Source organism: Trichinella spiralis (assembly GCF_000181795.1).
Source record: "Trichinella spiralis strain ISS 195 chromosome Unknown Scfld2, whole genome shotgun sequence".
In the NCBI taxonomy this organism is placed as follows: Eukaryota; Metazoa; Nematoda; class Enoplea; order Trichinellida; family Trichinellidae; genus Trichinella; species Trichinella spiralis.
In genome coordinates, this window is record NW_003526941.1 from 1,548,828 (window position 1) to 1,576,646 (window position 27,819).

Sequence of the window (27,819 nt, forward strand, 5' to 3'; positions counted from 1 at the left end):
AATTCCAATATGGCCAAAAGTTTCACGTATCTCTTTCTTTTCCCCCCTTATTTTTACATGAATAGATTTTCACAGAACGAACCTAGTCGTGGGAAATGATTGCATTGTTTTTTTTTGTTGCTTTTTGAAGCAGATTTATTCTGACTGTTGATTAGATCATGCTAGTTGTTATTTACTAACATTGTTTTATTCTTCTTCTCGCTGTTTTGTTGTTCATTGCACTCGACAAATACCTCACAAAAATCCAACGAACTCCATTGTGAGAACAAACAGCGTTCCGGAGGTGAAATTGTTAGTAAGAGGCAAAGCAAAACAAGAAGAACGCAGTGCGTTCGTTCGTTGTTCATTATGCACACGATCAGCTAATAAAGATAACGATCAATTGTTTCGGATTCGATATCAGGAAGCGGTGAATAGAAGGCGACCAAGGGTTCTTCTCCTTTTGCCATGACTCTGCCGTCGGTGAATGTGCTGTGCATACAATTGGAAAGGTCGTCGATCGGCGGTTTTGTTGTTGAGATCTAAAAATTTGAACCTCTCTCAAATCAACAAACCACCAATCTACAAGCATTGTGTACTGGCAGCCAACTGGCTTGCTACCTCATCCGCCAGAAGAAATGGATTGTCGATCAGTGAACGGCACTCTAGCGATTTGGATTTTGTGGTCAGGTGCAAATGGTTGAACGTGGGCATCATTGTTGGCGGTTGTGGTTGTTGTGGAAAGTCGATCACGCTTGGCCAAGAATAAAGCCAACAAGCATTGGCTCGCAATTGCACTGCCTGGTCTTCGCTATAATTTGCAAATTTTCCTCTTTGAAACGACCATATCGTACTACCTGGGATGGGCAATTGTTAATTAACAATTTCATTACTCGACTATTTGATAAATGCAAAGAATTTGACGCTGCGTTGGCGCCTGACTTTTCAGCTTCTCTTCCAAAATCAGCACACAATGCGCCCAAAGGTGAAAACGATTCACGCTGATTAGCCGGACGAGGCAAGCGCAGGACGGTTGACTACCTTCACAAACTGAAACCGATAATAATGTTCAACTTGGAACGTTTTATCAGCGCATTATCTATCTATCATCAAGCCATCATCAAGAATGAACAAATTATTGATTTTACTGACTGATTTTGTGTTTAGACGCCGCTTCGAGTAGATCTTGCGGGTGTAGCACCGAGTACCAGGACAGCGTAATCATTTGGTCCACTTGCAAGCCCAACAATTGACAGCCACTGCAATGGAAACATTCTTTTTGAAAAGAAAACAATGAACAAAGGGGAATTTTTATGAAAATGTTCAAACGCAAATTTCAATGATAAATCTGAATGTGCAATCTTGATAAGCAGTAATTGTTTGGTTTCTATTATTTACATTTTATCGACACTGATAAAGCGCATGTCCATTTCGTGAATAGAATGAAAAATTTGTGGATTGCCCATCACGTTCAACGCATCAACATTAGTCGGCATTACCACTGGTGTACAAGTTACAACGAACGATGGTTGCGTAGAAGCAACGCAGCTTGCTTGACAAATAATACGGCTACGTATCAAAATGCACTAAAAGCAGTCAACAATCAGGTAAAATTTTCAATAATATATACTACGTATATGTGTGCATGCATGTATATAGTGAACGGGTTTTATGAATTCTTTTTTCAAGAAAAAGTGTAATTTGAGATACATATCTGTTAATTTGACTGTTATTATTTGTTAAACAATCTACTTGATCTTGTGCGAAACGTTTGGTCGAGCTAGATGTATTGATACGGCACAGGACAACACGCTCGTCGTGAAACTCTTGCGCCACAGTACTTGTCAGTATTGTTTGCACGGTGCCATGATCTCGGCTATCTATCAGATCATAAACGCTGTCTCCTTGTCCGAGCAGTTCTTCCTGAAATTAAAAATAAAAGAAACAGCTTTCAGCCATTTCTACACATAGTTTTTTTCTTAAATTTTTGCTTTTCATTTTGCTTTTTTTACACATGACTTGCCGGTCAGCTCTTGTACACTGCCAGCAAGGTAGATAACTTTTCCTCGGTGATCGAGAAGCATAAGCAAATCTGGCAACAGACCGTCGAACAAAGCATAGCGCTGAAAAAATTCTCCTCGAAACAAGCAAACGAACAAACAAATTGATATTATTCAAAGTTATTTCATCAAATTGGCATATTCACAAATTATTAATTAGAAGTTTTGCTGGGAATTTATCAGTAGTTAGGTGAGAAAATTATTTGTTTCCTTAAATAATAAAACAGTAGTGATGATCAAGTACATATGCACGTACAGTACGCTTATTTTCTTTTGACTTTTATTTTGGGTGATCTGTTTTCTTAATTTGAACCATCTTTACCTGTCGTTGCTCTTTGCTGTTCGAGTTGATCTGCATGACAGGACAAGAAAAAGCTAAGGCTATAATGAAATCATAAGTTGAACAGCGAGTAAGTAGTAGGGTAACGAGGTGAGCGAGTGGACTCACTGGCGCTGGTGTAATTGTACTTTCGGATGAACACGCAGGCTAAGGACATCACCTGTAGCTGAAACAGGCGCTGACGTACGGTCGAACACACGGGAAGGTAAAGTTTCAGTTGGTCTATTTCATAATTGATCAGTGCTCTTCTCTGCTTCGATGCCCCTCGTGTAGATCTGCAATAATATTGGCTGTTGTGCTATGGATGTTTTAATGTTTCTATTTCTTTTTGGAAAATTTGAAAATCATTTGGAATGTAATAATAATGATAATTTGTGATAATTGCATGTTTGTATTCTGCTTTTCAAAAATGGGAAAGTGTAATGGCTTCATTCCGTTTTCAGTGTAAATATATTGTGAAATGAGCACTGTTTATTTTGCATTAACAAAACGGGCGAGAGATTGGAATTTTTATTCGAGATTGGGAAATGTGAAATTGATCCATGTGACATTTATATTCACACCAGACGAACTGACGAACTTATGTGACAAATAAATGAAAAGTGGGCAACGCGTTTATGAACTTTTGCTTTGCAGTTTCAAGACGAATCAGAAAAAGCTCTTTGCTCACGTGTCAGCTGATTGACTAACTCTCTTTACCATTAGTACAAGAACCGACGATGGCAATTCAATCGTTGCAATGTTTGCGCAAACATTGACAAGCAAACACCGGTCATCACTGGTGATCTGTAACTTCCTTGTATCCTGCAACGTTTCTCTGAAAATTCCTCATCACTAACATATTTCTTTAAACTGATAACTGATGTAAAATTGGTATAAATTTGAGATGAATGTTTTTGCACATGATATTTGCATTTTTAAAATCACGTTCGTGATTTCAATCAACGAATTAATTATAAAAGAAAACGTGATGCGATCGATGTATAATGTGAAAGGAGCTTGTTTTTGAGTACAAAATCAGACTTGCTGAATTTGAATGAATTCTGCAATTTTGACATGTTTATATCAAGAACAAAACCTTATTTCTTGGATATTTCATTGAAATAGATTGAAATACCTTATTCTTGAAATACAAATTTCAGTGGTATGACTGTATGAAAAGCATGCATGTAGTTCAAAATATTGCAAAAGCACTTACCGATTTGTGAAACTCTTCGTTTGTTGATTGGATAAACTGGAATTCATTGTTTTCTAAGGCATACTGAAATTAGCTTTTGATTTTTTTCAACTGAAATCTGGTGAACGAACCATAGACTGTGTATTTGTGTAGCTACATGGAAAAGTTACACAACTAGCTGGGATCGAGAGTTTTCCAACGCTTGCTGCATCCAGCTACGGTTACTTCTACTGACTGTGTTCGATTGAGTAGTTTTACCGTTGCACAATATCAGTTAACTTGTGGCGATTCGTTTGATAATTTTGTCAAATATTTGACTACTGTGGTTGATTGAGTGACCGTTATACTCTTTGCAAGCCGCTTGGACGATTTCACAATTCCCCCTCATCTAGATTTTATTTGGACAGCTGAAACCTGTCGTGGGAACTGCAAAATTTTCAAACACTGCCATTGCATTGCAAGAACTGCATCCAAACACAAGCGTAATTTTTCAATCCGTATTATACTTTTATTTTTGATTATTTGTTTAATATTTTTCATCAGATATGTTTCTGCTTTCGTGAAATAGGCATAGTGGACGAACGAAAATTATTTGTCTATCAGTCAGAGTGTTTGATTGTGTTCTTGTTCTCTTTTGGAATTAATTAATAAAAGTCAGTCATTATTATGTCATCGACAGTTAGCATATTAGGAGGACAGGTTTGAACGGTGATTTTTCTTTATTTCATCAAGGCTACAAGCAACAATAGCTGAAAAGTATGCAACGGTAATAAAAAATGAAATTTTTTCCCAAAAAATGAACAATACACGAATTACAAAGTTAAGGCAAATCCAACAGGGTCCTCCCGACAGGGTGGAAAATGCAAATGCAAAGAATTGTTTGAAAAAGGAAAAAGAAACAATATGAAGATGTACTTTTCTATTTGCATATTAGAATAAGTGTTTCTATGCTGCTGTGAAATAAATAACATTGTATGCAATGAATTAATTCTGCTGGAGTGATTGGATGAAGCTAAACAGAAAAGTAATCAATTACAAAAACTGGGTCCCGTTTTAAATGGTTTGACATGCGAATGATTTAACGCGGGAATGTATGTCAGCTTTTTTGAAAATTTCCATTGAAAAGTTCGTGATATGATTATGTTGTCAGAGCTTTCCGACTTGTCTGAGCTTGTTTTCCTCATCTTAGATGGATGGATGTTTTTTCTTTTTATGCTTTTCTTGCAGTATAATTCAATTTTCTCAAATTGTATTTCAGTTTAAATATTGCATAAGCTCCTTGACATACTATCAGTTTGCTTTTTCTGGGAGGCAGTTTTTGTGATGCTATTTTTGATATAATTGATAGCGACGAGAAAGTTAAGAATTGTGATTGTTTTCAAATGCGATTTGTTTCCTTGCACTTATTTCGAATGGAACTGCATTTTACTGTGCAGTTGATGTAACTGAACTAACGGCAAATAGACTGGCTTTACATAATCAGGAAGTGAGATTCATTTTGAAGGTGGTTAGTAAAGCCAATGCATGTGTGGTGAGCGTATTTGTGTGTTGTTTTACGTGTGTGGTAGACGCCCGAGGGGGAAGGAGACTAGGGCAAAATGGCCAAAGCTATTTTTCGAGAAATGAACAAGCAGTTTTTTAATTTTTCATGGACTGCATTTTGAGAAAGGGATAAAGTTATCATTTCAACGGATAACTAGTCCACTAGTGTTATATGCTTCGTTCTTTAGTATCAATATTATCAAAAGATCGTTGAAGTTGTCCGAAAGTTTCTAGCACTAATTGAAAGTGTAATTATGCCATAATGCTAATTAATGCTGTGTGCAGGCAGCGTTTTGCATTTTGGTGAATTATGCATAGTTATTAGTTTTGTTTTTGTCATGGTACAAGTTTGTAATAATGAATACGTCAAATACGAGCGTGAAGAGATGAAGATGATTTTATTGCATTTAGTTATGTTCTTACGACTTCTTTTTGCAGCTGTTTAGCTGCGAGTTTGAAATTGAAAATAAAAATAAGAATATTAAATAGTACTGTTGGTCTAATGGCATGATGGAAAAGTGGTGCCATGGCCAGTGAAATTTCGATCGCTTCACTGCCTCTTCGCTGCCTTGGCTTTGGCACGGTTGGTACGTGCTGGGCACGGGCAGTAGTGGGCATCCGGACCGGGTCCACCACGCGGACCTGGTGCACCCATTGGGCCCATGAAACCAGGAGGTCCTTGGAGACCAGTTTCACCCTGTGGACCTTGGTCACCACGAAGACCATCTGGTGCGTCTTTGCCTGGACGACCTTGGTCACCACGAGGACCTTGTCTGCCGACTGGACCTTTCTCGCCTTTGATTCCAACAACGCGTTCAGCATCACGACCGGGAATGCCTTTCGGTCCGGCGTTGCCACGGTTTCCTTGCGGACCTGGGGGACCCATTTCGCCAGGAGCGCCTGGCATGCCATCACAGCCTGGAGTTCCGGGACGGCCAGATGCACCAACCAAACCTTGTGGGCCTGAAGTACAAATAATAATAATAACCGAGTTGTGGGAGCGCACTGAAATTTCAATTAAAAAAATGAAAATTTACCAGCAGGACCAGGTGGACCCGGTGGACCAGCAGAGCAAGAGAAGCAGGTAGTGCAAGGACCGAGCGGTTGACGTTGGGCTTGTGCGTCTTCGGCATCTCTTCCGGGTTCTCCATCTTTTCCAGGCAAACCATCCATACCTGGTTCACCGCGGGGACCTTTTGGTCCGGGTGGTCCAGCTGGGCATTTTTTGGCTTGTTCAGGATTGCATTTGCAGACTGGCTTTTGTCTAGCAACGGTCTCGCCGAACTCGCCTCCGCCAATAGTGATTTCAGAAGGCAATACCAGACCATCGGCTCCAGTTTCTGGATGTACCCCCTGGGCACCGGCGGGCATTCTTGGCGTCGAAAAACCGCCGAAACGATCTTGCGAATAACTAGGTGCAGGAGGGGCACCGTAAGCCTGTCGTTTTGCTCGAGATCCGGTGAATTGCATCATCTCTTTCCACAAATCATCGCTGCTGATCTAAAGCATTGATTCATTCAGTAAACAGGAAAGAAATGAAAACTTCTCTCTTTATACTTTGAATTCATCCATTTCCGTATCCAACTCCAAGCGAACATTTTGCACCTCCATGTAAATCATAGGAGTCATGATCATACAGGCGAGCAAGGCAAAAGTGCCAAGTCCTGTGGCGAGCCAGCTGGCAATTTTCACGTTTGAATCCATAGCTTGATAAGTGCAGTAGTAAGTAGTCAAAGGCGACTGAGAACAGTGATGGCAGGCAGTGTGCTTGGTGCCGTTTTGGAATTCGTTTAAATATTGCGCAACGGTGGCAAAAATGGGTCTTGGTGGAGAATTTGGACCAGGTCACGGCGAAGTGATGCTGCCGACGATTGACAAGCGTTCGCAAGGATAGTTGCGTTGGTTTTTCTCACCCAATTTTCTGTGACGGCTTCTGGTGGTGAAATTAATAAACTTGGTCATCGTTTGACATAACGCGGGCAATGAGCAACGTATCTGTGCCAGAAGTGTTTGGAAAAATGGACCGTCATGGTCTTGTCAACCGCTGACCGATCCGAACATCTTGTACGCGGTTTTGGGCGGGCAAATGCTCACCATTCGAACTTTTCAGTTGGTTTTTTGCTAACAAAAATTTAACATGCTATTTTATTGAGAAACAAAAAAGAATAAAACTGAGAAAAACATTATTCTTTATTTTTCTTCAGCAGAAGGTGAAAGTGTACTTGTAGTAGTGGTAATAATAAATTCGTAATTTTTTCGTTCAGCAAACCACGAATTAAGAAAAAATTACTTTTTCATTTTATGCAGTGTTTATGCAAATTCTATTTTAAACTATGCATCTGTCAAACTTGTTCCCTCTCGTAAGACATTCTGTAACAAATATTTTCATATTTCACTTTATTATCAATATGGCAATTTGAATACAGTGTTCCTCGTAATTTTCGGCAATTTGTCCCTTTAGTATTTTGTTTAGTCAATTTTAGAGTAATTTTCAATTTCGTGATTATGAAATTCAACAACAAACTAATACATTATAATGGTATGATAATTTTCATCTCGTTCTAAAGTGGAAGTTGTTTTGTTTGTTGTTTTCTCAGATGCTGCTTTCTTCAATTTGCAGAACAGCTAGCGGACGGATTGTTTTTTATTGCAGCAAATCTTATATCAGATGAATCAATCAGTCGCTTATTTTATGCCTGTTATTATTAACCAAAAAAAGAACGCAATTTTTGAACTTTAGTTACTACGATATTCTGCCGTAGTGGATAAATTATGCACTTGAAATGCTCAACTGTATGATTGCTAAATTCGACAAATTGTCAACTTCTTTTGCGATGATTGTTCAGATTTTTGTTCAGCATTTTTCAAATTCTTACGAGCTAATTTTGAAAAGCATGTTTTCCTTTGTAAATTTTGTGTAATGGCATACATTTGTTCCACAAACTATCTCTCTTGAAATATTCTTCAATTTTCACTACAATGCATTTTATTATGATAGTATTGTTTGCGATGGCAATTTATTCGTGACTTTGCAAAAAAAGCAAGAAATAGAAGGAGATTATATTTTAGTTCGATTAGATCCGCATATTATTTTGTTGAAGCGTAAGAAAGGATCTCATTTTTTGGGCATATATTATTATTTTGAAATGTGATTTTTTTGTTTGAAATAATTTTTACCAATTGTCAGAATGAGTAATTTAGCCTCACCAGGGGTATGGTAATAAATGGATAGTTCTTTTTTGTTTTGAAAAAAACTGTAATAGCATACGAGGTCGTATGAGCAAATTTGAATATTTCTCTCTTTTTTGCATTAGAAAGAGTAAGCAGCCGAGCGTTTAGCTTCTTCCTACTTGTTCTGTACACAGCAGTGGTGCGATGAGTAAGATGAAACGTCGTTGTTTTTGTGAATGTTTTTCCAATGCCAAAACGGCTACGTCATTTGACATGTTTTTCGATGCTTTTTCTCTTCTTTTACGATCAATTGAAGTTTTGTTTTTCAAATTGAATTATTCAATTACAAGTTTGGCGAAGTAATTTTACAAAAAAGAATCAATTGAATAGAGGGAATGAACAAAAAAAAATTATTTTCATTTACTGATGTGTAATTTCAGTGAAGTTTGTTTGTCGTTGTTCTGTTTTCTTTGAAGATTGCGTGTAATTTTCGAAAAATATATTCTACAAACCATTAGAACAGATACGAAGGTTGTTCAAAATTGTAGGCATACAAAAAGCTATTATAATTTTTGAAGGAAATTCAATGCCACAGCATTCAAATCTCATCGGATCGAACATACCGATCTGATGATTATCACGAAGGTGAACGGTGGTGTTATATTCTATTTTTTTCTTTCTTTCTTCACAACTCTACCGTAATATATTATAATCTGCTCTGTTTCTATTGTAAAAATTGAAAATGGGACTATTGATATTTTATTCAAGGTTACTGAATGTTCTTTTTTCTTGACTGATTATTTCAAAAATTGTGAATAATATCAGCTTGCGAAAGCGGCATGTTTTTCTTTTTCTTTCACTATTCTTTAAATGATTATTCTTTATTCAGTATTAAATTCAGTTTCACTTTTGGAAATTTCCATACAGAATTCCATTCTGCCTGTATATTCTGCGATTTATTCATCAATTTATAAATGAACTGATTATTTCAAAAGAAATTAAAGTAAAATAGCACGAATTGCATTCTGTAATAACAACGTAAAAATTGGTCTTCTTATCAGTGCTGAACTGCGGCAATTATCTGAACACGAAGATTTATTTCACGTTCCAAATTGTACGTTCATTGTTTGTTCTAATTTGTAATTGCTGAAATTTATCTGAAATATTTTTTCCTTTTGTTTTTCAATAATTTTTTTCTAAATTAAAACTGTGCTTGAAAAACATTGCAGAACAACTTAATTCCGCCGCCACATTGCTTTTCTGTACGAAGGTAATAGAGTTTTCAGTTTTGCATTATTAATAACTATTATCCCAGTTATTGTTGAACAATTTGGACAATTTTTCTCTTTCTTCTTTTATATGTCAGAATGAAACAAGCACGTAAGCACGTATAAACTGCACTTTACCGAAAAACAAATATAAATATAAATATATATATCCATTGCATTGTTGTCGCTGGTTGTGCTGATTGAAATCTTTGAAAGTGAAAATCAAAGCTTTCTTTTATTTGAGTAGAAATTATTACGCATATAAATGCTAAGTTCAAGAAAGGCCAAAATGAAACCATTGTGCGTATGTATGTGTGTGAACTTTATAAATTCAACAAAGCAATTGATCAAAACAGAATTTTTCAGTTTACGTAGCTTTTACAAATTTTGCTTACTTTTACAAGTTCAAAAATCAAGCAACCTTTTTGCGCGTCCTGTATTTTTGTCACCTTTGAGCTGGCAAAAAATATAAAAAAAGCACAACACATAAAAAGAAAAAATAATTAATTGCTTGTTGTAATTATTGCCATCAGCATCAGTTGGAACTAGAAGAAATGGAAAAAATTGTTTCGCTCTCACTTCCTTATATTTTTTTCATTTTCTTTTTTGTGTCGAAAAATACCTCTCACAACGTTAACAACAATCCTGATTTAGCCTGATATTATCGGTTATTTGTGTTGTGACGTTGTTAAATTTGCATTTTCAAGCAAACAACATTTTCACTACTTGTCTATTATTGCATTGGGTTGGGTTGAACTGAATAATGGAAAAACGTCACTATTGAAAATTATCCTTTCTTTTGAATTTTCTGCTTGATTGTTTGCTCTCTTTTCTCTTCACTCCTTTCGTGATGCTTTTTGTTCAATGACAATTTCTTATGGTCACTCGAATGTGGATTAAATTTTCTTTTCACCAGTACAAAATTTAACACTAGTATTTGACAATTTAGCTTTTCAATTCAGCAGTGATGATAATGGATTTCAGTGACTGGATCTCATTATTAATCACTCACTTATTACCTCACCGAAGCTAGTGTTTTTCCCCAAACTAATTATTTCAGTCATTCTGTCAGTATTTTTACTCAAAATGTGTGTGCGTAATAATTCAAATACTTTTGCGTGAATATCGTTTTATTCAAATTTGTCATTTTATTTCTATTTATTTTTAAAGAGCATATTTAAAGCATAATAGCTATTCAAATGCGAGCAGTGTTGAAAGTTGACCACGATTTCAAACTTCGTTTTGTTACAGCAAAACATAAGTGATTGTGGCGGCAATTTTTCGAAATTGCTGACATATTGTTGATTATGATAATTCAACACTTGCGTAGGTCGTTTTTAAAGCATTTCCAACGATGAAATAAATAACCGTTCCGCAGTTTGTCTTTTATCCATTTGGAAATTTTATCGCGCAAAATTTTTCATTTCCTTTTCAATGCTTCTTAGCTTATTTATTTATTTATTTGCTTGTCTTTTTTTTATTTATTCTTGCTGAAAAAGGAACTGTACACGAAAAGCATGAATGCGTAATTATATTTTCTTTTTTATTGCTCTTTCCTTGAAAAACCAAATAAAAATACATCAATAACAACATCAACAAAAGAAAAAAACATATATATACATATATATACGTCGTGTATAGCTTAAAATTCTCCACAGAAAATGTTCATTTTGGATACAAGAGAGATATTGACCAAAAATGCCGTAGACAAAGCAATCTGAGAATGCAGCGTGGTGTGGAAATAAGGCGAGCAAAAAAGACGTTTACGCAAATTATGCGTTGAAAAGGAACACAACGACACTCTTGCATTGTATATATATATATACATATACATATATGTATAGCTGAATAAACTGATAAATTCAAATTAGGCGCATTTTACACATACACACATTCCAAGTTCGACTATAGCAAGCTGCGCGGCTTCGATGAATCCGCTGGCAGCAGTTGAGTGCCGGAATTGGAAACGCCACGTCGACCACTGGAGCTCGTCCATCTGGTCGAGGTGGCAGTAGCGGTGGTGCTGAACATGGGAACATAGTGCTGAAAAGAGCCATAGCCGCCGGCCTGCCGGCGACGTTGATGCAGCTCATTTAAATACAATATATCAAAATTAACTGGCGCCAGAGCGGAAGAAATGAGACTATTACTACCAGTACCACTAGTCACTAGAGCGGGTGTGGTGATTTGTTGTTGTTGGTTGCATAAATGAGCAATAGCTGTTGTTGATTCAGTTGTTGTAGTTGGTAGCAAACTCTGAGAAGCGGAAGCGAACAGCGACGAAGTGGCCGAACCGGTGATTCCGTTGAAAAAACTCTGACCAGCGGACGAGTACGCCTGAGGTGCGACACTTCTGCGCACCCCGGCTCCACGTAACGGATACTGCTGACAATATGCCATGCCGGCACCACTGCTGGCCAACAGATTCGGATTCAAACAAGCGAAATAGCTTTGCGTCAGCGGATTGGAAGAAAGCATCCGACCATCGTTGGCAAAGTGCTGCTGTTGCTGTTGTTGTTGTTGTTGTTGTTGCTGCTGTTGTTGTAGTTCAATTTGCATAGCATCTCGATCGGCTTGTTCACGCAACGAGCGCAAAAATTCCAAATCCGCTTCTGGTGGTTGCCAGTCGGGATTTTGGTTCAAAAAATTCAACACCGACAGTTCAATTTTACCATTGATCAGCGGCCCGTCGAACGACTGGCGCCGGAGCCCAATCCGGGCGGAAGACTGACCGTTGTTCGAAGTGCCGTTGGCGCCTTGTTCACGGACATCCATCTGCGCCAAAGAGCAGACGTCGCCCAAGCCGGCCACTTCGATCGTGAAATTACGGAAAAAGTCGACAAAATCGCCGGCGCAGGGTCTCAGCCAGAACAGCAACGCCAACGGGCAAAGCAACGGACCGAGCAACTCTTCGACCACAAACGTGGCCCTGTACTGGTAGAAGCGGGAAAATTCGCGCCGCACCCAAGCTTGGTGCGCCTGGCCACGCCACGAATTGGGCAAACAGTGGACGTAGGCCAGGACGGCGTTCATCATCGCCTCCGGGCAGAAGATCGCGTTCTCATCTTGGATGAACGTGTGGCAGATGACGATCACCACTCCGCTGGCGGTCAAGATATGCAACACGTTTTGCACGTGCAGCACATCTTCGTCGTACAAGCTGAGCATGAAGAATACGGAAAAGAACGCCGCCGCCACGAAGGCGACATTTTTGGCGACAATCTCCAGCGTGTTCGAGACGAACATCTGCATGTAGAGCGACGCCGGCTTGTAAGCGCAGCAGAGTCGGTTTTCCAGTTCGTGGTCGAGTTCGTTGTAGTTGCGGAAATAGTACCGACCGTACAGTGACCATTTCCTGGCCCCGAGCGCGCCCGGCTCGCGCTTGATCAATTCCACATAAGTGAAAATGCTGTACAACACTTGCCAGGCGAACACCAGCGGCGAGAGCAGCAAATTGACCACACCGAACCACAGGATTACGCTCTTCAAGTGGTCAGTGAGCATTTGGCGCCGTTCGCGGCGTTTGTAGTCGGGCTTCAGTTTCCAATAATTTTCCCAAGGCGACCACGGACCCCAGAAGAACAACAAATCCAAGTTGAACTTCAAGCCCAAAGTCATGAACGTCAGCTCGCCGAAAAAAGGCACGCGAAATTTCGGGGGCAGTAGTCCTTTGTTGAACATGGCGACCAGAAAGTTTTTCCTCCTCAAAATGCGCTGGTAGATATCCAAACAGGTGAGGTGGGATTTTTGTACGCACAGCTTGTACGGCGACTGCATGTCGCACAGCTTTTCTTGCACTTCGTACCAGGTCAGATTTTTCAGCATACCATCGTCCACGTGCAAGGCGGTCGTGTAGAAGCTGCGGATGTCCGCGAAAATGGACAGTCGGTAGAAGAAGCGAACCAACCTGTGCAGCCAGAACGTGGCCGCAATCACAAGCACTACCGCTAGCCAACCGCTGCGCCATACGCAATTGTCGGACCCGTACCGTTCGCAAGAACAATCGACCACGTCCGAGAGACTCAATTTGGTCGAATTGCCGCCATTTTGGCGACCTTGGAACAGCAGCTTATAGTCCACACAGCCGATCAGTGCCGTGCTGAACGACACGACGAAAATGTACTGGATCAATTCCAGCACATCGGACAGGACAATGCAACTCAGACCCTGACGTTGGTGGTACTCGTAGACGTGGAAGAAAAATTCGTCCAAATTATTTATATGCTGCCATCGACTGCTTCGATCCTTGGCCGTCACGATCACTTGGTCCGGCTGGAAAGGTTGACTGCAGAAGGAGGGCGGTGGCGATCGTCTCGGCTCGTCTGCTTGGAAAAGACCGATGCTGTCCATCCGCATGTACTGCGACATTGTACAACCACTCAGCGCTGCCGAACCGATTCCTTCTCACCTCTGCGGATCAGTAACAATCAGCAAATAATACAACGACAACAACACCACCTCCGTACATGGATGCATTCAGTAAGACAATTGCTATCATCATCATCAGCATACTACTACTACTACTACTACCGCTACTACCGCAACTGCTACTACTACTACTACTAATGACCGAACGAACATACAGTATCTAATAGTGAGTGAAAAAAGCCAAATTTCTTTCTCTCTTTTTCTACATGCGTGCAATAGGTCAAACGCGCTGTGATTCGCGGTTTTTTTTGTTTTTTGCCTTTTTATTCATTAATATCAGGGCAACCCCGCTGTGGTGATCAGTTGATCCAAAGTTGGCGACGTGTAATTTCACGTCGATGTCAACGTCAACGGGTCAAATCAAACAAGGCTTGTCTGATTTTCATACAACAAACACAATAGTCGGACCAAACCAATTGCACATAATGCTTATTGGGATGGTTTGATATATATATGGTGACGGCCAAACTACGACCGGTTGACCTGTTTAGCCGGACAAGCAAACAAGGAACTAGCAGCTAAGGTCAATTTGGGCAAAATACATTGCCTACGCATGGAGGCGAATCAGTGCAGCAAATTGGATCATCTCCATCGTGGATCAATGTCCCGTCTCGTTGCTTTTGTCAGTTTAATACAATAATTTATTATTTTATATTTCTCCATAGTTCAGCATCCCCTGCGCGCGCGTGCGTGCTCGCGTATATTTGCTTGTGTATGTGCTTGCTGAAATAAGCAGACGGTGGAAAGCAACTGCTTCGGCTCCATCGATCAATGCTGAACTGGCACAGCTCAACACTGGTGCAGCAAATGATTCTTTTTCCTTGTTTTCACTTTCCTCCTTCCTCATTTTCCATAGTGCTTTTTGCAAAAACGTTGCCGACGTGCATGGGAGAAAAGTAGGAAGCAGAAGCGGCGTTGAAAAATGGCTTTCACGCGAAAATGTATACCAAGCAACTACGACGACGACGAGATAGATAGATAAAACAGCACACGTCAAAGAATTCTTCTTCAATCGCACGATTTGTAAATAAACGTCATCGAAGTGAAACGCTGAAAATTAATACTGAAACCGCTTGACAGCATATATACAGATGGTTGAAACAAGCAAACAAACATTCTGGATTTCTTTTTTGGAAAATCAAAGCACAATTAAAACGGGGCCAACGAGTATAATGCATTATTCATTCCTACCTCGTGTTCGAGGCAAGCGGATAAACGCTTTTTCTACTTCATAAAACAATGCGAGCAGATAGTTATTTTTGGGAGCATCTTCTTGTTGTTGTTGATGGTGATGTTGTTTTTGCCTGGACGTGTTCACTGACGTCACAGTTTAAATTTTAGCACATAAAATGAAATATACTGACCCATTTGGACATCTGGAAACTTGTCTTTTCAAGCAGCAGCATCAAAAGCACCAATTACAAAACAATAACCGTTATTGTTATTATTGTAATAATAATACGCTTTTCAACCGAAGATGCAATCCATATTTGAAGAATAAATGCTGAACATGGAATATGAACTGAAAATTACTGAGAAAAAATATATGAAACGACACCAACAGCACTGTATTGTTGTTGTTTTTTCTCTCGTAAATACAAAACTGCAAAGATGACTGACGATCATAAATACTCTCCGAAGAAGGGAAGATGAAAGAATATCTGTTTCCCGTCGATAATAATAATTATTCACAGCGAAGCAGAGGCAAATGTACAAGAGACTGTATCAAAATATCCATCAGGTCATCAATTGCGTCGTTTTCATTAATCTCAGCGCAAAACAAACAAATACTACAATTTTATCAAACAGCCTGACTGACTATCAGCGTGAATAGGAAAAGCTTATTATTATTGCTGATAACGCGCTTCGGAAAAGAATCGACGCCTGAGCAAATGCACTAGCAAAGTGTATTTAGTTAATAGCATGCGCTATTACACTGATTAATTGCCAAAAATGAAAACACAATTCGCACCATTTATTTGTATCAAAGAAATGATGAACTTACTTTGTAATTTCACATTTTGATAAAGAGGTGCTGGGTTTTGCAGAATGGGTTGTCTGTCACCTTATCCGAACGACACCGAAAAGAAGGCCAGCCAATCAATTGTTGACTGGCAACTACCATGATCATCATCGGACAAATGATCATGGTAGAAATAAAAGACACGCAAGTTCCAACAAATGTTCCCCACGTGCTTCAGTTTCGCATCACGCTGTGCAAAAAGTGCTTTTTGGCTATTCAAAAAACCTGCACAGCAGTTCACAACAAGACGATCCGTATACCTGATAAATAACGGCGGTTCTTTGTGCAATTTTTCAACAAAAAAACTGTATAATTTTTGAAAAAGCAATATCATTTTTCATAACGAAGTCACACTGCACTGACGAATCAAACTCGCTTCACATGATCAATAAATAACACTGATAGCATATTGATTTTGAATTTGGTTTTGCTTGATTACAATCTGTTCAATTATTGTTCCGTTTCCTTCTTTTCTGTTGTTATGCTTTTGTTTTAAATTCCCGCCCAATAGCTCACCCCTCCCTCTGTTCACCGTGCATTGTTCCTTTAATGCTTGCGTTGTTGACAAATATTTAAAATGTACAGCTAATTTATGTCTCATTTTGAAATTGCTGACGCTTGTAATAATAAATATTCTACCCGTATCACATTTTCTACAATTATCATCATGTACGATGTTGTAGGGTAATTTTACTTCATTTTCTTTAATTCTGTTGTAGCTGTTACAGTATTCTTCGCCTGTTTTGAACGTATTTCTTTGAAAAAAGAAAAATAAAAGCAAGCTGTTATTATGAAACGGAAATTGAATGACGAGAAAAGCACAGATAAAATTATCAGTGAAAAAGTGCACAACGGAATACAGGTTAGCAATGGTACAAGTGCAAAATTGTCGTGTTCAAAAGATGCTGCTTTATCTGTTGATTACCAAAGTACAAACTTTCGTACTACAGCAGAACTGGAGGTATTGAAAGTGTTTCAAAGTATATTTTGTTTTTAGTATGGAATACATTTTTTGTATTTTTTATTTGGTTGCATTGTTCAAATGATTCGTTTGATTAAACTTTGGTTAATTACAATATTCTAATAAATTATCGCGCAACTGATGTATGTGATTTATAATTTGTAATTTTAATATTACCAGACGGTGGTTTTTTGGTAACAATGTTTGAAGACTGCTGATAACATTTGTACTGCATTTTAGGCACAAGCTCAGGTTAATGTACTCAAAAACTCTCCTCAGCTTATGAAAGATGTCAATGCATTTCTTGCGTTGTTGAAAAAGCAGCTACGCGTTATACCAGAAGCAAGCTGCGAAGATGCTGTAATGATGAAATTTTTGTTAACTTTGGAATGCATTTCATTTTTATTGTTAAAAAATAATTTCGAAATATCTGCTAAACTGTACTGTTAATTAATTGTAATGCATTGTTAAACAAATAGGAGTATTTGTTTATTTATTATTTGGGCATTTTAAATTTTAAATTTTTTATCTTTTTTAACAAAAATGAATTTAGGTTGCGACTGCGGTAAGGTTGGCTAAAGAATTTGATGTTCAGCAGTATTTTGAAATGCTCGTTTGTTTGGTACCGTCGAATGGCAAATTCACTTTTGCACCACCAAATTCGCTTCGGCTCATCGGAAGCTTTCCACTTGAGCTTAATGTCAAGCCTAATTTGACCGTTGACATTGCTGTTGAAGTTCCGAAGGTACAGTTTTCTTTGTTAATTTTTACCATATTCTGTTATTATTAATTTTTGTATTTCATCTTAAATCGGATTGTTTAATTTGAATCATATATTAATTCGACTGCAGTAAGATTATGTAATGTGCTATGAAAAGACACTAAAAGTATCATTACACTATTTAGTAATTTTGTATTGTTGTATGTGTAAGATAAGTTTATTGTTCAAAGTAATTGCGATTCAATAATGTATCGCGATCTATTGACCTTTGTGACAGTTTTGTTTGTTAGCTTTTAATTTTGGTTTTCATTTCAGGCAACATTTGCGGAAAGTTCTTTGAATACGTATTCCTATCATCTGAAAATGCTGTTATTTTTGTTATTGATTGCATCAAAGCTACGTACGAGCAAGTTCGTTAAGCAGTTGAATTTGGAATTTTTCCACGATGATCCTCGAAAATTGATCATCGTGCTTCATCCGAAAGGTAGAAAAAAAAAGAAATTGTTGCTGAATTAAATTGATATTTCAGTGTTGTTCATTTAATTGTGCAGGTGACTTGGATGGTAGGTGTATTTTTCATCTAATTGCCTATCCAGAGGAAGGGACGTTTCAGTTGGAAAAATTTGCACCCTCTGTTTATCATTTGAATGCAGAACGTTTTCTAAAGGCATTCGGTGAAGATATAAAGGGTCAGTATGAAATTGGCTAATATTCGTTGAAATCACCAAATAACCAAGTTGAAACCACCGTTGCAGGTACGAATTTAGCCAGTCACTTTTACAACCAGAGCATTGCACGTGATGCGGTGATGATGCAGATTTTCAACTATTTGGAAGATGAAGAAAATTTTCCAAAAAATGCTAGAGCTGGAGTTCAGCTTTTGCGGCTCTGGATACGTCGCCGAGAGCTGGATCAAGGTTACGGTTGCGTATCATGCACTTTCTTGTCATTATTCGTTTGTTATCTCGTCAAAGAAAGACGAATTCAGTCTCATTGGACTGCATGGGATGTTTTCAAGGCTGCAATTTTTGCTTTCAGTAATGAAATTATTATTATTATTACTTTGTTGTTGTTGAGTTGAATTTATTATTTGTTTAAGGTAATATAGAATTGGAAAATAATCCAGTGACGTTGTGTCAGTCGGAAAATGGATTGACTTTGTTGAATGAATTCAAATCTGCGTTTCCCATTGTATTTGCCGATCCAACGGGTTATGTGAACGTTTGCGCTCATTGGCACGCTTCAACCTGGAGAATGGTATAAATCTGGCGATTAGAAAAATTTACGTTATTAATTTTTGTCAGTTTTTTATAGCTGAAACACGAAGCTTTGCTTGCGAGACAAATGATTGAAAATGCAGGTTCGGAATTGTTCACCCGTCTCTGTCTTCAGCCTGTTCCTTTTGCAGAAAAATTTGATATTTATTTTACGTAAATTACTTGTAATTATTGTAATACGTAACTTTAGCAAGATTTGTAAATAATGTTTGTTTGTTTATTTATTTATTTAGAATAAATTTGCCGAAATCGATGCAAAATGAAGTTTGGAAAAATGCTCAACTACGATGCAAACTGATCGACATGTACGGCTTGACTTCGGAAGCTATTTGGAAAGATGTGTATGACTGTATGTGGACAGCGTTGGGTGATCGTGTTTTGCTCATTGGCAAGAATGTAGTTCAATACGAAAATGTAAGCAACAGTTGCAGTTGAGTGACTGAGAAAGCAGAAGCAATTTTTTTAATTTCAGAAAATGACAAGCAATTATGTAAATTTTGAAAAAGCGCTCACATTTGGAATTTTGATCGAATCGGGCAGAAAGTGTGATTTTGTGATCCGTGGTCCGGCGGCCAATTTGCCAGAGGTATGATCTGTGTTGTGCATATTTATGAATTGCATTTCAGTTGACTTTCATTTTTCACTAGGCGGTTAATTTTCGCAGATTTTGGGGCGATAAATCACAGATGCGCAAATTTAAGTCCTATGGAATTTGTGAAACAGTATTGTTCGATAGTTCCAACGTTCGATCGATTTTTGGTGACATTGTTTATTACGTGCTGAATAGGTTTGTTTGTTTTTTTTGTTTTTGTCGATGATTAATTAATTTCTATATTTTATTTTCAGACATATTAAAATTTCACGCAAGCGTATCATTTCTTCTGATATAAGTGAAGAATTTTGTCTGGGCTTACCCGGAGGCTACAGATTTGCAGAGAAACGGCTTCGTTTGTCCTTGCATGCGGCAATGGCAAAGGTGGAGAAATGTTTGCAACTGTTAACCGATATGCCATTTCAAATTTGCGAATTGACCAGAGTGGGATCCATTTTTTCCGATCTCGAGGTTTGAAATTTTATTTCGAATCAATTATTTCCACTTGTATTATTAGAAGAATATGCTTAATTTGTTGGAAAATTTTAAAGCAGTAGTATTTCTTCAGTCATTGTTAAGCATCAACAACAACAATAATAATAATAATAATAATAAGTGCAGTGAAATTATGAACGTTTTCTTTTTTTTACTTTTAAATGGGTAATGTTTCTATTTTGATTTTTTAAAATTACTTTTACTTAGGTCTATTATCCTGTGCCTGTTGATTTGCAGTACAACAAGCTGTCTTTACCAATAATCAATGGTTGCTTTGTACCGGAGGCAACGGCAAAGGTACCACCGTGGTGTCCTTCTTGTGAAAGTGATTTATTTTTTTGTCTGTTTAGTTTCAATCTACCGGTAATCTGGTTGTTTGTTTATTGGTTTCTTTTTCATTTTCAGTGATGATGATTATCGACATCAAATGTCGATATTTGAACAGTTTATCTGAATTGCGCAACATTAAGACAGGCTGCTGTGTACAAGTGTCTGAGCAGTTGCGGAAACGCTTCAAACTGCTCTGCCAACCAGTTGAAAAGGCCATTTTAATCTTTACCGTATAAATATTATTAATATGTGGGCATTTTGGATATTTAACTGATGAAAATTTTCACTTTAGAATGGTTATGTGTTTCGATTGCATGTTAGTTTCAAGTCAGAAGAGTTTTTTTTGAAAAATTTAGCCGAGGAGAAAAAAAATCATGCTGCAGAATTGGAAACGGAGAGCATGATTCGGTGGAAGCAAGCATTGTTTAGCCAGTTCGAAGTGTATGTTCGGTATTTTTTGTTCATTTTGAATAATTGTGTATGTTGATTTATTTATTTAAGGTTACGTCTACAATTTGAATCATTTTCGGCTACTGTTCGATTAGCCAAACGTTGGGTAGCTAACAAAATGCTCAGTGGGCATTTCTCCGATGAGGCAGTTGAGCTGATAATTGCTTCGTTATTTCTAACTCCACAGCCATTCACCGAATCTAGGTAGCTTTTTAAATAAATTTATTCCAAATATTTGAATATTTTACTATTTTACGTAACTTTCACTTTTATCATAGGCATCACTTGATTGGTTTTTTGCGATTTTTGCGACTTTTGTCGACATTTCCATGGTCCAGCGAACCGCTAATGGTAAATTTTAATAATATATTGACAGGTAAATGGCAGTTTTATAATATTTTTTTTTAATTTTATATTTATATTTCGTTTATAATTTAAAGATGAAGAAATGCTGGAGTTGAAACAGCAATGGAGAATTGTTCGACCGACGCTACCACCATTTTGTTTGCTTACACCGGACGATCACAGTGGTGCAAGATGGACTCGAGCAGGTCCATCATCGATCGTTGCTGATTATATAATTCGTAGAGCAGCATTCGATTTGCGCATCTTGCAGAACGACGGCCTGACCACGTGCACTTTACGCGTATGCAAAAATTTCTTTTTTTAAATTATTTATTGTATATATAGATATATATTTTTTTCTTTTTGATATAATCAATGTTAAGTTAAAAATATTTTGCCACATTTTCAGAAAATAATGCATAGTGGTAAACAAGTGTTCGATGTGGTTATTCTGCTGAGTCGCAAGAGGAATTTGCAACCAACCGTTGCGCCAGTTGAAGAAGAAAATACAGCAGATGATGGAAAAGCAAACGCAGCCTACAATTTAAAAGCTTTACCAGTTGTCGATTTCAGTCCTGTTGAATTCTACGTCCGACAACTGAAAGTATGTGCAAATGTTTGATTTTGTCGAACCGAGTTTCTATCTGTGCGCTTCTAGGAAAATTATGGTCAATTTGGACTGTTCTTTTGGAATCGACTCTTCTCATCTCATTTCGTCGGTGTTCTGTGGAACAATAGATTTCGCAAAATTATCCAACATCAGAAGGTACCATTGCAGTTGATTTTTTTTTGAAACCTCGAAGATATGAACTTTGTTTTTTGTTTGTTTGTTTAGGACCAGCAGAAGATACAAGCAACCGCCTGTACGGATGAAATTATCAAGGGATTTTATGCGTTGGGATATGATCTGGTGAAACGAATCGTTGTTCAATGAACGTTTTCCAGTTTAGCTTTCAACTTTAGGCTGTCTTGGGTTTTTGAAACCAAAAAAAGACTTTTTTTTTAAATCAGAAACGAATGTTTTAAAGTTCATTTTTAATAATTAATTGAAGCAAGTGAAGCGAATTTGCGTATGTTAATCGACGCGATTGTTTCCGTCGAGAAGTTGTTCACACTGTTTTGTTAGCAGGTGATTCGAACCAAGAGTGAATCGAAATCGCCTGAGAGCGTCATTCAAATATTGCATTGCGGTTTTGCGATCGGCCAAATTTTTGTAATAAATTCCAATGGTCATGTAGTGGTACGCAAGTGTGGGATGCATTTCTGGATAGCAGACGCGCAGGCAGGGTAAAGCTTGGAGGCTAGTTTCAAGCAGCTGTTTGGAATCGTTGCAGTCAATAAGCTGCAATTTTCGTTGGAGTAGTTTAGCGAAGAAGACATTTTCATCCGCTAATACGGACTTGCAGACGAGCAGCATCGAATCGAGCTCACTTTTGCTTAACGTTTCACTTCCCGTTTTCGCCAGCTGTTTCTCTATGTCGATCATTTTGAAAAGTGCCTGTTCAACATCTGGCCTACTGAAACAACGTTGCTCGCACTTGGGACATGTGAAAAATGAATCGTCGATCAGGTCTTTGTCGTTGTCTGCGTTGTGGATCGGTACCGCAGTGGAACAGTTGTTGCACTTCAACGCGGTGAGTAGGTGATCGTTTGGATCAGTGCAGCGTTCGCAGAAACAGTCGAAGTACCAGCTTTCTTTGAGCAGACGACGCCGTTCCGCTCTACTATCCAGCGGGGTTATGTAGCATGTGTGTGTGCGTTTACGATCGCTCAGGTTGACCGAATCGTCCAGCGCTTTCAGCCTGGCAACAAATCCTTCACAAGTGTAAATGGCGTTCGGCCTGCACGAATGGTCATACGCACAGAGATCCAGATAAAGACCTTTGCCGATTTCATTCAAATACAGCTGATCGCCAATCGCATGCCTGTTGATGTAATTGCGACTGTGCAATTTGAACAGCGTCTGCTCGTTCGGCAGATATTTGGCTTTGTAAAAGCGTTCCAAGCTGGCCTGGATGCGTCGGAACTTGCGCATTTCTTCCACATTTTCGCGCATCGAGCCGACGTGATGCCACAAGTCGCCCAGTTGACGTTCACTTTGACGATTCAGGTAGAAATTTTCCCGGTCGACGGCATCTTTGCCACTGCTGATCTGCATATGCCTGGCCGCGATTCGACCCAACAGCCGCACTTCGACATCAAATACGACCGGATATGCACGCTTCAGCGCTCCGCACTCTGCCTGATGATCCCACCAGCCCAGTCGTTGACACTGCTCATTGCAGAACAGTGCTCGACGACATCGCATGCAACGAAGCAGATTTTGCTCATCACTCAAACAATACCAACATCTGCGATCCAACTGATCGTCAAGCAGCGCATATGCGAACGGGTAAAACACCAGCGAACTGCTGTTGTTATCGGTGGTCATTTTTCTTTTACTATGTATTATTTCTTGTTTTCGTTTATTACTTTTGCAAATGCTTTAAGCTTTGCTCTCAATTTGTTGTTGGTTCTTTGTTGAGCAAGCGGAATTCAAGATTTCTTCTTCTACTTGCTGTTGTCAACTGGCGTAAGCAGCGTATGCCGTAAGCGAAATAGCAGCTGTTTGCCTCTTCGTCAACTTGCTTCTCGTCATTGAATGTGGAGCAGTCGACTACTATTCATCTTTTCTAAACAACTAAGAGGGAATTTAAGGAAAACTGGAAGTTTTTTATCAGTTTAAAACCATTTACTTGCACGACGGTGGAATGAAAACGCATTCTTACACGCAGTAATTGTCAAAATCTAAAGTAGATTTACTTTTTGATCTGAGGTAAGGAATTTTCTACAGCGGAACAACCGAATAATACCAATAAATAATTGTGATAATCACGAATTCACCAAATTCAATGACAAAATTGGCTGCCTGGATTTGGTGGCTATTGGTTGTCGTATCTGACAAGTATCGGTATCACAAACAAAACAAACGATATTTACTGAGCGAATAAGAAAAAAGCGAATCATTATAATGACAGATACAATGCAAAACAAGCAGAACATGCTGAACACAACAAAACTGCAATGCTACTACGCATGATTCACATGATTACCCATTGGCATTTGTTTGTAAAATTGTGATCAGTAGGTATAAAATGGCAGTACTATTTCGAATGGCTCATTTTCAAACAACAGAATTTGTTTTTTGCTTTTACATACGTATACATACATACAAATATTGCAGCAAATGTGTAGATAAGTACAGTCGATTATTGATTGTTGCATTTATTTGCGACGTCACGACAGTAATTGGAAAGTGGCATAAAATGGAATAATTTGCGAAATTATGTAAATTTCATCTATAACTCGATGTCAGCGATAAATTATGCAAATTTTGAGCACCCAATTGAAATGAGAAATTAGAATATTTTTCCAACAGAAATCAAAATTTTTTCAATTGCACGATCATCTCCAAAATTACCTTCAAATGAAGCTTTCCATCCATTTTTCAAATCATTACCATCTATTATCAGTATGTAAATAAAAGGAAAAAATACAGACCAGCTTATTTTAAAATCGCAACGGCCATGCGTAATTTCATCATTATGTTGGAACCTGATTTCTATTTTGTGTACAGTACATGCCATCAACTAGAAACAATTTGATTTTCATTTTTAGTTGAGCATTTATTTCAGTTTAACGTTATTATTTGTTGAAACAGAAGGCAATTTCAGGTATGAAATAATTATTTTTCTTTTATTTAGAATATTACAGTACTCTAGATATGATATTTAGTATAATATAGTTTTGTGTTGAAGGGAATTTCCAATGATACGTTTTATTTCATTATTCTTCATCTGATTGTAATGACATTGTTTTATGAATTTTTTAGAACCTACGTAGTTGACCGAGCATTCTTCAAAATTTAATGTATTTACTCATTTTTCTCTGTTTTGGAGGGAAATAAATTATTAAAGCTAGTTCAACTTTAAATGCTGATTTTTTTGACTAAGTAAATGTTGTATTGGAGAAATCATCGTTTTCGTATCAGGAAATTAATTACGAAATCGCAGCGAATAGGTATCAGTTCATGCAAAAAGGGTGACAAACAAAATGTTAGTACAATAAAATTATCATCTACCTCTTTATAAATGTAAAGTGTACTTATCAGTGCTTAATCATTTATTCAGTTGAATAATCGAAGTATATTACCATATAAACGTTTTAAAATACTATTATCACGAGGTTCAAAAAATATTTTATCACAAAATCGAAGATTTTATTGTAAAATCTAAAAATGGTGCACCTTAAAAAATTCATTTTAGTAATTCGAGTACTCTGACTTGTAAACTTTTATTGCATTGCGATTTTTTGCCACTGCCGTTTTCTATAATGTGATAGAAATTGTGAATGGAACATACATTGCTATAAGCGTACATTTGATTAAATTAAATTAAATTAAAATAAATTCAATTTATGGATTTACCATATATATATATATATATATATATATATAAGAATATTATAATAATAGGCTGTAGCACTATTAAAAATTGAAAATTAGGTTATTCTACCTGAGGTAAAGTATTTTGCTATTTGTATAATTTATTTACTACTCTCTTATTAATTTTCAGTTTCAGGGTCAGTAATTCAATGTATCGCCTCAGAGCACGTGTCGAATTTCAGTACTCTCCTTCAGTTAACATTTATGTGTGAGTGGTATGTGTAATCCATAATATCTATCTTTTTATTATAATTTGATGAAGACATTATTTGCATGCTGGTTGCATGAATTTATAAATGTAATTACTCATCAATTTTTCCTTCATCAAATTCTGTGATATGATTGGATGATTTTGAAATTCAGTTGAATGTGTAGTGATGGTTGTAGGAATGAATAATGTGCCTAGTGTTGAACACGATGTGAATTGCTGTATTGCAGTTGTTTGTTAACATTTTCTCAGTTATTTCTTTATTACTTGTTGAGCTTCATTTTTGAGCAGTTCTAAAGCCAACAGCGTGCAGTGGCTGAAGATTTGCTTTTCCATTGGAAAGGTGAATGCGCATCCATGAAACAGCATAACGAGACAATAATTACAACAGTATAATATTATGAGTAAAATAGATAACAGTAGCTTCAGATAACGTTATCAGTTAATTATTACGTTAAGTAGACGCTGAACCTCGTTTTTCATTATTCGAAAGCATTCCGTTTTTGCATTTATTTTGTAACTTTATATGTGTATCTACAGTGTATTATTCCATTTGATTTAAAATTGTAATAACTTTGGTCATTTAATTAAATTATTCATGACGTATATGCTATTAAGCTATTACTGACGGAAAAATAGGTTGTTCTGCCAGGGGCAAAGTTTCCTCCTTTTGCATAATTTACTTAATTATTGTGCAACTTTTCAGAATACTTTATTCATTGCATCGCTACGGAAGCACGCTCGTACTCAACTATGATTCAACTGTGATTAAGAAACACGTAAGTTATATATATATATATATATATATATATATATATATATATATATATATATATATATATTGATAATGTGGTCTGTGTATTTTTTGCATGCTGTTTGCATGACTTTACATGTATGGTGGTGAATGGAAACGAATGGATTTTTTGTTATAATAACATATTATAAATAAATTGTTTTCTATATTGAGATGACTTCACCTTCAATATTCACGTCAATTAAAAAAGAATTCTTTAAGTGAGTTTTATGTACATCAAGTAGAAAATACAATGAATTCAAGATATTAAGGATATTTTCTATTTTTTCAGATGCCAGATAAGCAAAAGGGCTTAAATAAATGTAATATGTGAATATAACAAATGCCATTACAGTTCCATAAAAGGGCTCTCGCTCGCTATTCGTCAAATGTGAAAAATGTAAGTCTCTTTTACTTTTTGCTATTATTTTTCATTTTTTACTTTGTACGTTTTTATTTTTTAGTATTTTGTAGATTATTTCCAGGTAAGTTTTTTTTGTTTTTTTAATACAAATTTTAATTGTTTTGAAATGGGTGAAAAGTAATCGTAACAGTTCAGGACAGATTTCTTGCTTGGAACACGTTGCTTTGTTTGAAAATTTGTGGTTAACTCTATGTGAAGTCTTCAGGTAAGTATTTTTACAGTGAATTTTCTAGTTGCAGATGAATCGAAACAGCTTGGGACTGAATCTAAAAGTTGTTTGGATCACGTTGCTTTGTTTCAGATATGATCTTCAATTGATTTTCAGGTAAGTATTTTTTACAGTCAAGACTTTCAAGTTTGTAAGACTAGGTACTAGGTATTTTGTACTGTTTATACAAGATTAGAAAAGCACTAAGATAAGCACTGTAATGTAAGCACAGGTAAGTAATTTTAAATACCTCGAAGGTGGAGAGGAGAGGGGAGAAGAGTATAGGTGGAGAGGAGAGGGGAGAAGAGTATAGGTGGAGAGGAGAGGGGAGAAGAGTGTAGGTGGAGAGGAGAGGGGAGAAGAGTGTAGGTGGAGAGGAGAGGGGAGAAGAGTGTAGGTGGAGAGGAGAGGGGAGAAGAGTGTAGGTGGAGAGGAGAGGGGAGAAGAGTGTAGGTGGAGAGGAGAGGGGAGAAGAGTGTAGGTGGAGAGGAGAGGGGAGAAGAGTGTAGGTGGAGAGGAGAGGCGAGAAGAGTGTAGGTGGAGA

At 37.4% G+C, this 27,819-nt stretch overlaps 9 protein-coding genes across 9 annotated transcripts; 3 read left to right on the forward strand and 6 right to left on the reverse strand.

The window, feature by feature from the left end:
- Window positions 1-362: 362 nt before the first annotated feature.
- Window positions 363-3,624, reverse strand: Tsp_02837 (neuronal PAS domain-containing protein 4). The gene is made up of 9 exons (XM_003379119.1): window positions 3,578-3,624; window positions 3,050-3,196; window positions 2,488-2,654; window positions 2,362-2,420; window positions 1,732-1,902; window positions 1,378-1,565; window positions 1,132-1,238; window positions 601-836; window positions 363-521 (listed from the first exon to the last, which is right to left on the reverse strand). Exons 1-9 carry the CDS (start codon window positions 3,622-3,624, stop codon window positions 363-365), a joined length of 1,281 nt encoding a protein of 426 aa, XP_003379167.1.
- A 2,024-nt stretch (window positions 3,625-5,648) lies between these two features.
- On the reverse strand, window positions 5,649-6,802 carry Tsp_02838 (cuticle collagen rol-6). The gene is made up of 3 exons (XM_003379120.1): window positions 6,656-6,802; window positions 6,136-6,598; window positions 5,649-6,103 (listed from the first exon to the last, which is right to left on the reverse strand). The coding sequence occupies exons 1-3, from the start codon at window positions 6,800-6,802 to the stop codon at window positions 5,649-5,651; spliced, it is 1,065 nt and encodes a 354-aa protein (XP_003379168.1).
- Window positions 6,803-8,482: 1,680 nt separating this feature from the next.
- Tsp_02839 (hypothetical protein) lies at window positions 8,483-9,412 on the forward strand. Its single transcript, XM_003379121.1, has 4 exons — window positions 8,483-8,544; window positions 8,848-8,914; window positions 9,171-9,211; window positions 9,274-9,412. The coding sequence occupies exons 1-4, from the start codon at window positions 8,483-8,485 to the stop codon at window positions 9,410-9,412; spliced, it is 309 nt and encodes a 102-aa protein (XP_003379169.1).
- A 2,030-nt stretch (window positions 9,413-11,442) lies between these two features.
- Tsp_02840 (autophagy protein Apg9) lies at window positions 11,443-13,905 on the reverse strand. The gene is made up of 2 exons (XM_003379122.1): window positions 13,801-13,905; window positions 11,443-13,659 (listed from the first exon to the last, which is right to left on the reverse strand). Exons 1-2 carry the CDS (start codon window positions 13,903-13,905, stop codon window positions 11,443-11,445), a joined length of 2,322 nt encoding a protein of 773 aa, XP_003379170.1.
- Window positions 13,906-14,614: 709 nt separating this feature from the next.
- Window positions 14,615-15,371, reverse strand: Tsp_02841 (hypothetical protein). The gene is made up of 3 exons (XM_003379123.1): window positions 15,326-15,371; window positions 15,157-15,282; window positions 14,615-15,015 (listed from the first exon to the last, which is right to left on the reverse strand). The coding sequence occupies exons 1-3, from the start codon at window positions 15,369-15,371 to the stop codon at window positions 14,615-14,617; spliced, it is 573 nt and encodes a 190-aa protein (XP_003379171.1).
- A 1,407-nt stretch (window positions 15,372-16,778) lies between these two features.
- On the forward strand, window positions 16,779-22,093 carry Tsp_02842 (hypothetical protein). Its single transcript, XM_003379124.1, has 20 exons — window positions 16,779-16,949; window positions 17,190-17,309; window positions 17,503-17,694; window positions 17,986-18,154; window positions 18,222-18,359; window positions 18,426-18,707; window positions 18,770-18,927; window positions 18,985-19,100; window positions 19,181-19,361; window positions 19,420-19,533; window positions 19,595-19,734; window positions 19,794-20,010; window positions 20,242-20,359; window positions 20,440-20,594; window positions 20,657-20,814; window positions 20,866-21,018; window positions 21,093-21,190; window positions 21,255-21,460; window positions 21,569-21,763; window positions 21,995-22,093. Exons 1-20 carry the CDS (start codon window positions 16,779-16,781, stop codon window positions 22,091-22,093), a joined length of 3,180 nt encoding a protein of 1,059 aa, XP_003379172.1.
- A 141-nt stretch (window positions 22,094-22,234) lies between these two features.
- Window positions 22,235-23,590, reverse strand: Tsp_02843 (MYND finger protein). Its single transcript, XM_003379125.1, has one exon. It carries the CDS (start codon window positions 23,588-23,590, stop codon window positions 22,235-22,237), a length of 1,356 nt encoding a protein of 451 aa, XP_003379173.1.
- A 67-nt stretch (window positions 23,591-23,657) lies between these two features.
- On the reverse strand, window positions 23,658-24,165 carry Tsp_02844 (putative CsfB protein). Its single transcript, XM_003379126.1, has 3 exons — window positions 24,043-24,165; window positions 23,895-23,946; window positions 23,658-23,815 (listed from the first exon to the last, which is right to left on the reverse strand). Exons 1-3 carry the CDS (start codon window positions 24,163-24,165, stop codon window positions 23,658-23,660), a joined length of 333 nt encoding a protein of 110 aa, XP_003379174.1.
- A 1,626-nt stretch (window positions 24,166-25,791) lies between these two features.
- Tsp_02845 (conserved hypothetical protein) lies at window positions 25,792-26,977 on the forward strand. The gene is made up of 3 exons (XM_003379127.1): window positions 25,792-25,850; window positions 26,557-26,629; window positions 26,936-26,977. Exons 1-3 carry the CDS (start codon window positions 25,792-25,794, stop codon window positions 26,975-26,977), a joined length of 174 nt encoding a protein of 57 aa, XP_003379175.1.
- The last annotated feature ends 842 nt before the right edge of the window (window positions 26,978-27,819 follow it).

Coding starts and splice junctions, on each gene's coding strand:
- Tsp_02837 (XM_003379119.1), bottom strand. CDS start 3,624: ATGAATTCCAGTTTATCCAATCAACAAACGAAGAGTTTCACAAATCG. Junction 1,566..1,731: donor AACGTTTCGCACAAGATCAA/GTAGATTGTTTA, acceptor GACTGCTTTTAG/TGCATTTTGATACGTAGCCG. Junction 522..600: donor CATTTCTTCTGGCGGATGAG/GTAGCAAGCCAG, acceptor TCAAATTTTTAG/ATCTCAACAACAAAACCGCC.
- Tsp_02838 (XM_003379120.1), bottom strand. CDS start 6,802: ATGGATTCAAACGTGAAAATTGCCAGCTGGCTCGCCACAGGACTTGGC. Junction 6,599..6,655: donor CGGAAATGGATGAATTCAAA/GTATAAAGAGAG, acceptor TCAATGCTTTAG/ATCAGCAGCGATGATTTGTG. Junction 6,104..6,135: donor GGGTCCACCTGGTCCTGCTG/GTAAATTTTCAT, acceptor TTGAAATTTCAG/TGCGCTCCCACAACTCGGTT.
- Tsp_02839 (XM_003379121.1), top strand. CDS start 8,483: ATGAAACGTCGTTGTTTTTGTGAATGTTTTTCCAATGCCAAAACGGCT. Junction 8,545..8,847: donor ACGGCTACGTCATTTGACAT/GTTTTTCGATGC, acceptor TAATTTTTGAAG/GAAATTCAATGCCACAGCAT. Junction 8,915..9,170: donor ATCTGATGATTATCACGAAG/GTGAACGGTGGT, acceptor TATTAAATTCAG/TTTCACTTTTGGAAATTTCC.
- Tsp_02840 (XM_003379122.1), bottom strand. CDS start 13,905: ATGTCGCAGTACATGCGGATGGACAGCATCGGTCTTTTCCAAGCAGAC. Junction 13,660..13,800: donor AACCTTTCCAGCCGGACCAA/GTGATCGTGACG, acceptor GAATTGATCCAG/TACATTTTCGTCGTGTCGTT.
- Tsp_02841 (XM_003379123.1), bottom strand. CDS start 15,371: ATGCTGCTGCTTGAAAAGACAAGTTTCCAGATGTCCAAATGGGTCA. Junction 15,283..15,325: donor CCAGATGTCCAAATGGGTCA/GTATATTTCATT, acceptor CTGTGACGTCAG/TGAACACGTCCAGGCAAAAA. Junction 15,016..15,156: donor CCGCTTGCCTCGAACACGAG/GTAGGAATGAAT, acceptor ATTAATTTTCAG/CGTTTCACTTCGATGACGTT.
- Tsp_02842 (XM_003379124.1), top strand. CDS start 16,779: ATGAAACGGAAATTGAATGACGAGAAAAGCACAGATAAAATTATCAGT. Junction 19,101..19,180: donor AAATTTGATATTTATTTTAC/GTAAATTACTTG, acceptor TTATTTATTTAG/AATAAATTTGCCGAAATCGA. Junction 20,011..20,241: donor CCATTTTTTCCGATCTCGAG/GTTTGAAATTTT, acceptor ACTTTTACTTAG/GTCTATTATCCTGTGCCTGT.
- Tsp_02843 (XM_003379125.1), bottom strand. CDS start 23,590: ATGACCACCGATAACAACAGCAGTTCGCTGGTGTTTTACCCGTTCGCA.
- Tsp_02844 (XM_003379126.1), bottom strand. CDS start 24,165: ATGATTCGCTTTTTTCTTATTCGCTCAGTAAATATCGTTTGTTTTGTT. Junction 23,947..24,042: donor CAATTTTGTCATTGAATTTG/GTGAATTCGTGA, acceptor AATCTACTTTAG/ATTTTGACAATTACTGCGTG. Junction 23,816..23,894: donor TTCATTCCACCGTCGTGCAA/GTAAATGGTTTT, acceptor GATGAATAGTAG/TCGACTGCTCCACATTCAAT.
- Tsp_02845 (XM_003379127.1), top strand. CDS start 25,792: ATGTATCGCCTCAGAGCACGTGTCGAATTTCAGTACTCTCCTTCAGTT. Junction 25,851..26,556: donor CCTTCAGTTAACATTTATGT/GTGAGTGGTATG, acceptor GCAACTTTTCAG/AATACTTTATTCATTGCATC. Junction 26,630..26,935: donor CAACTGTGATTAAGAAACAC/GTAAGTTATATA, acceptor CTATTTTTTCAG/ATGCCAGATAAGCAAAAGGG.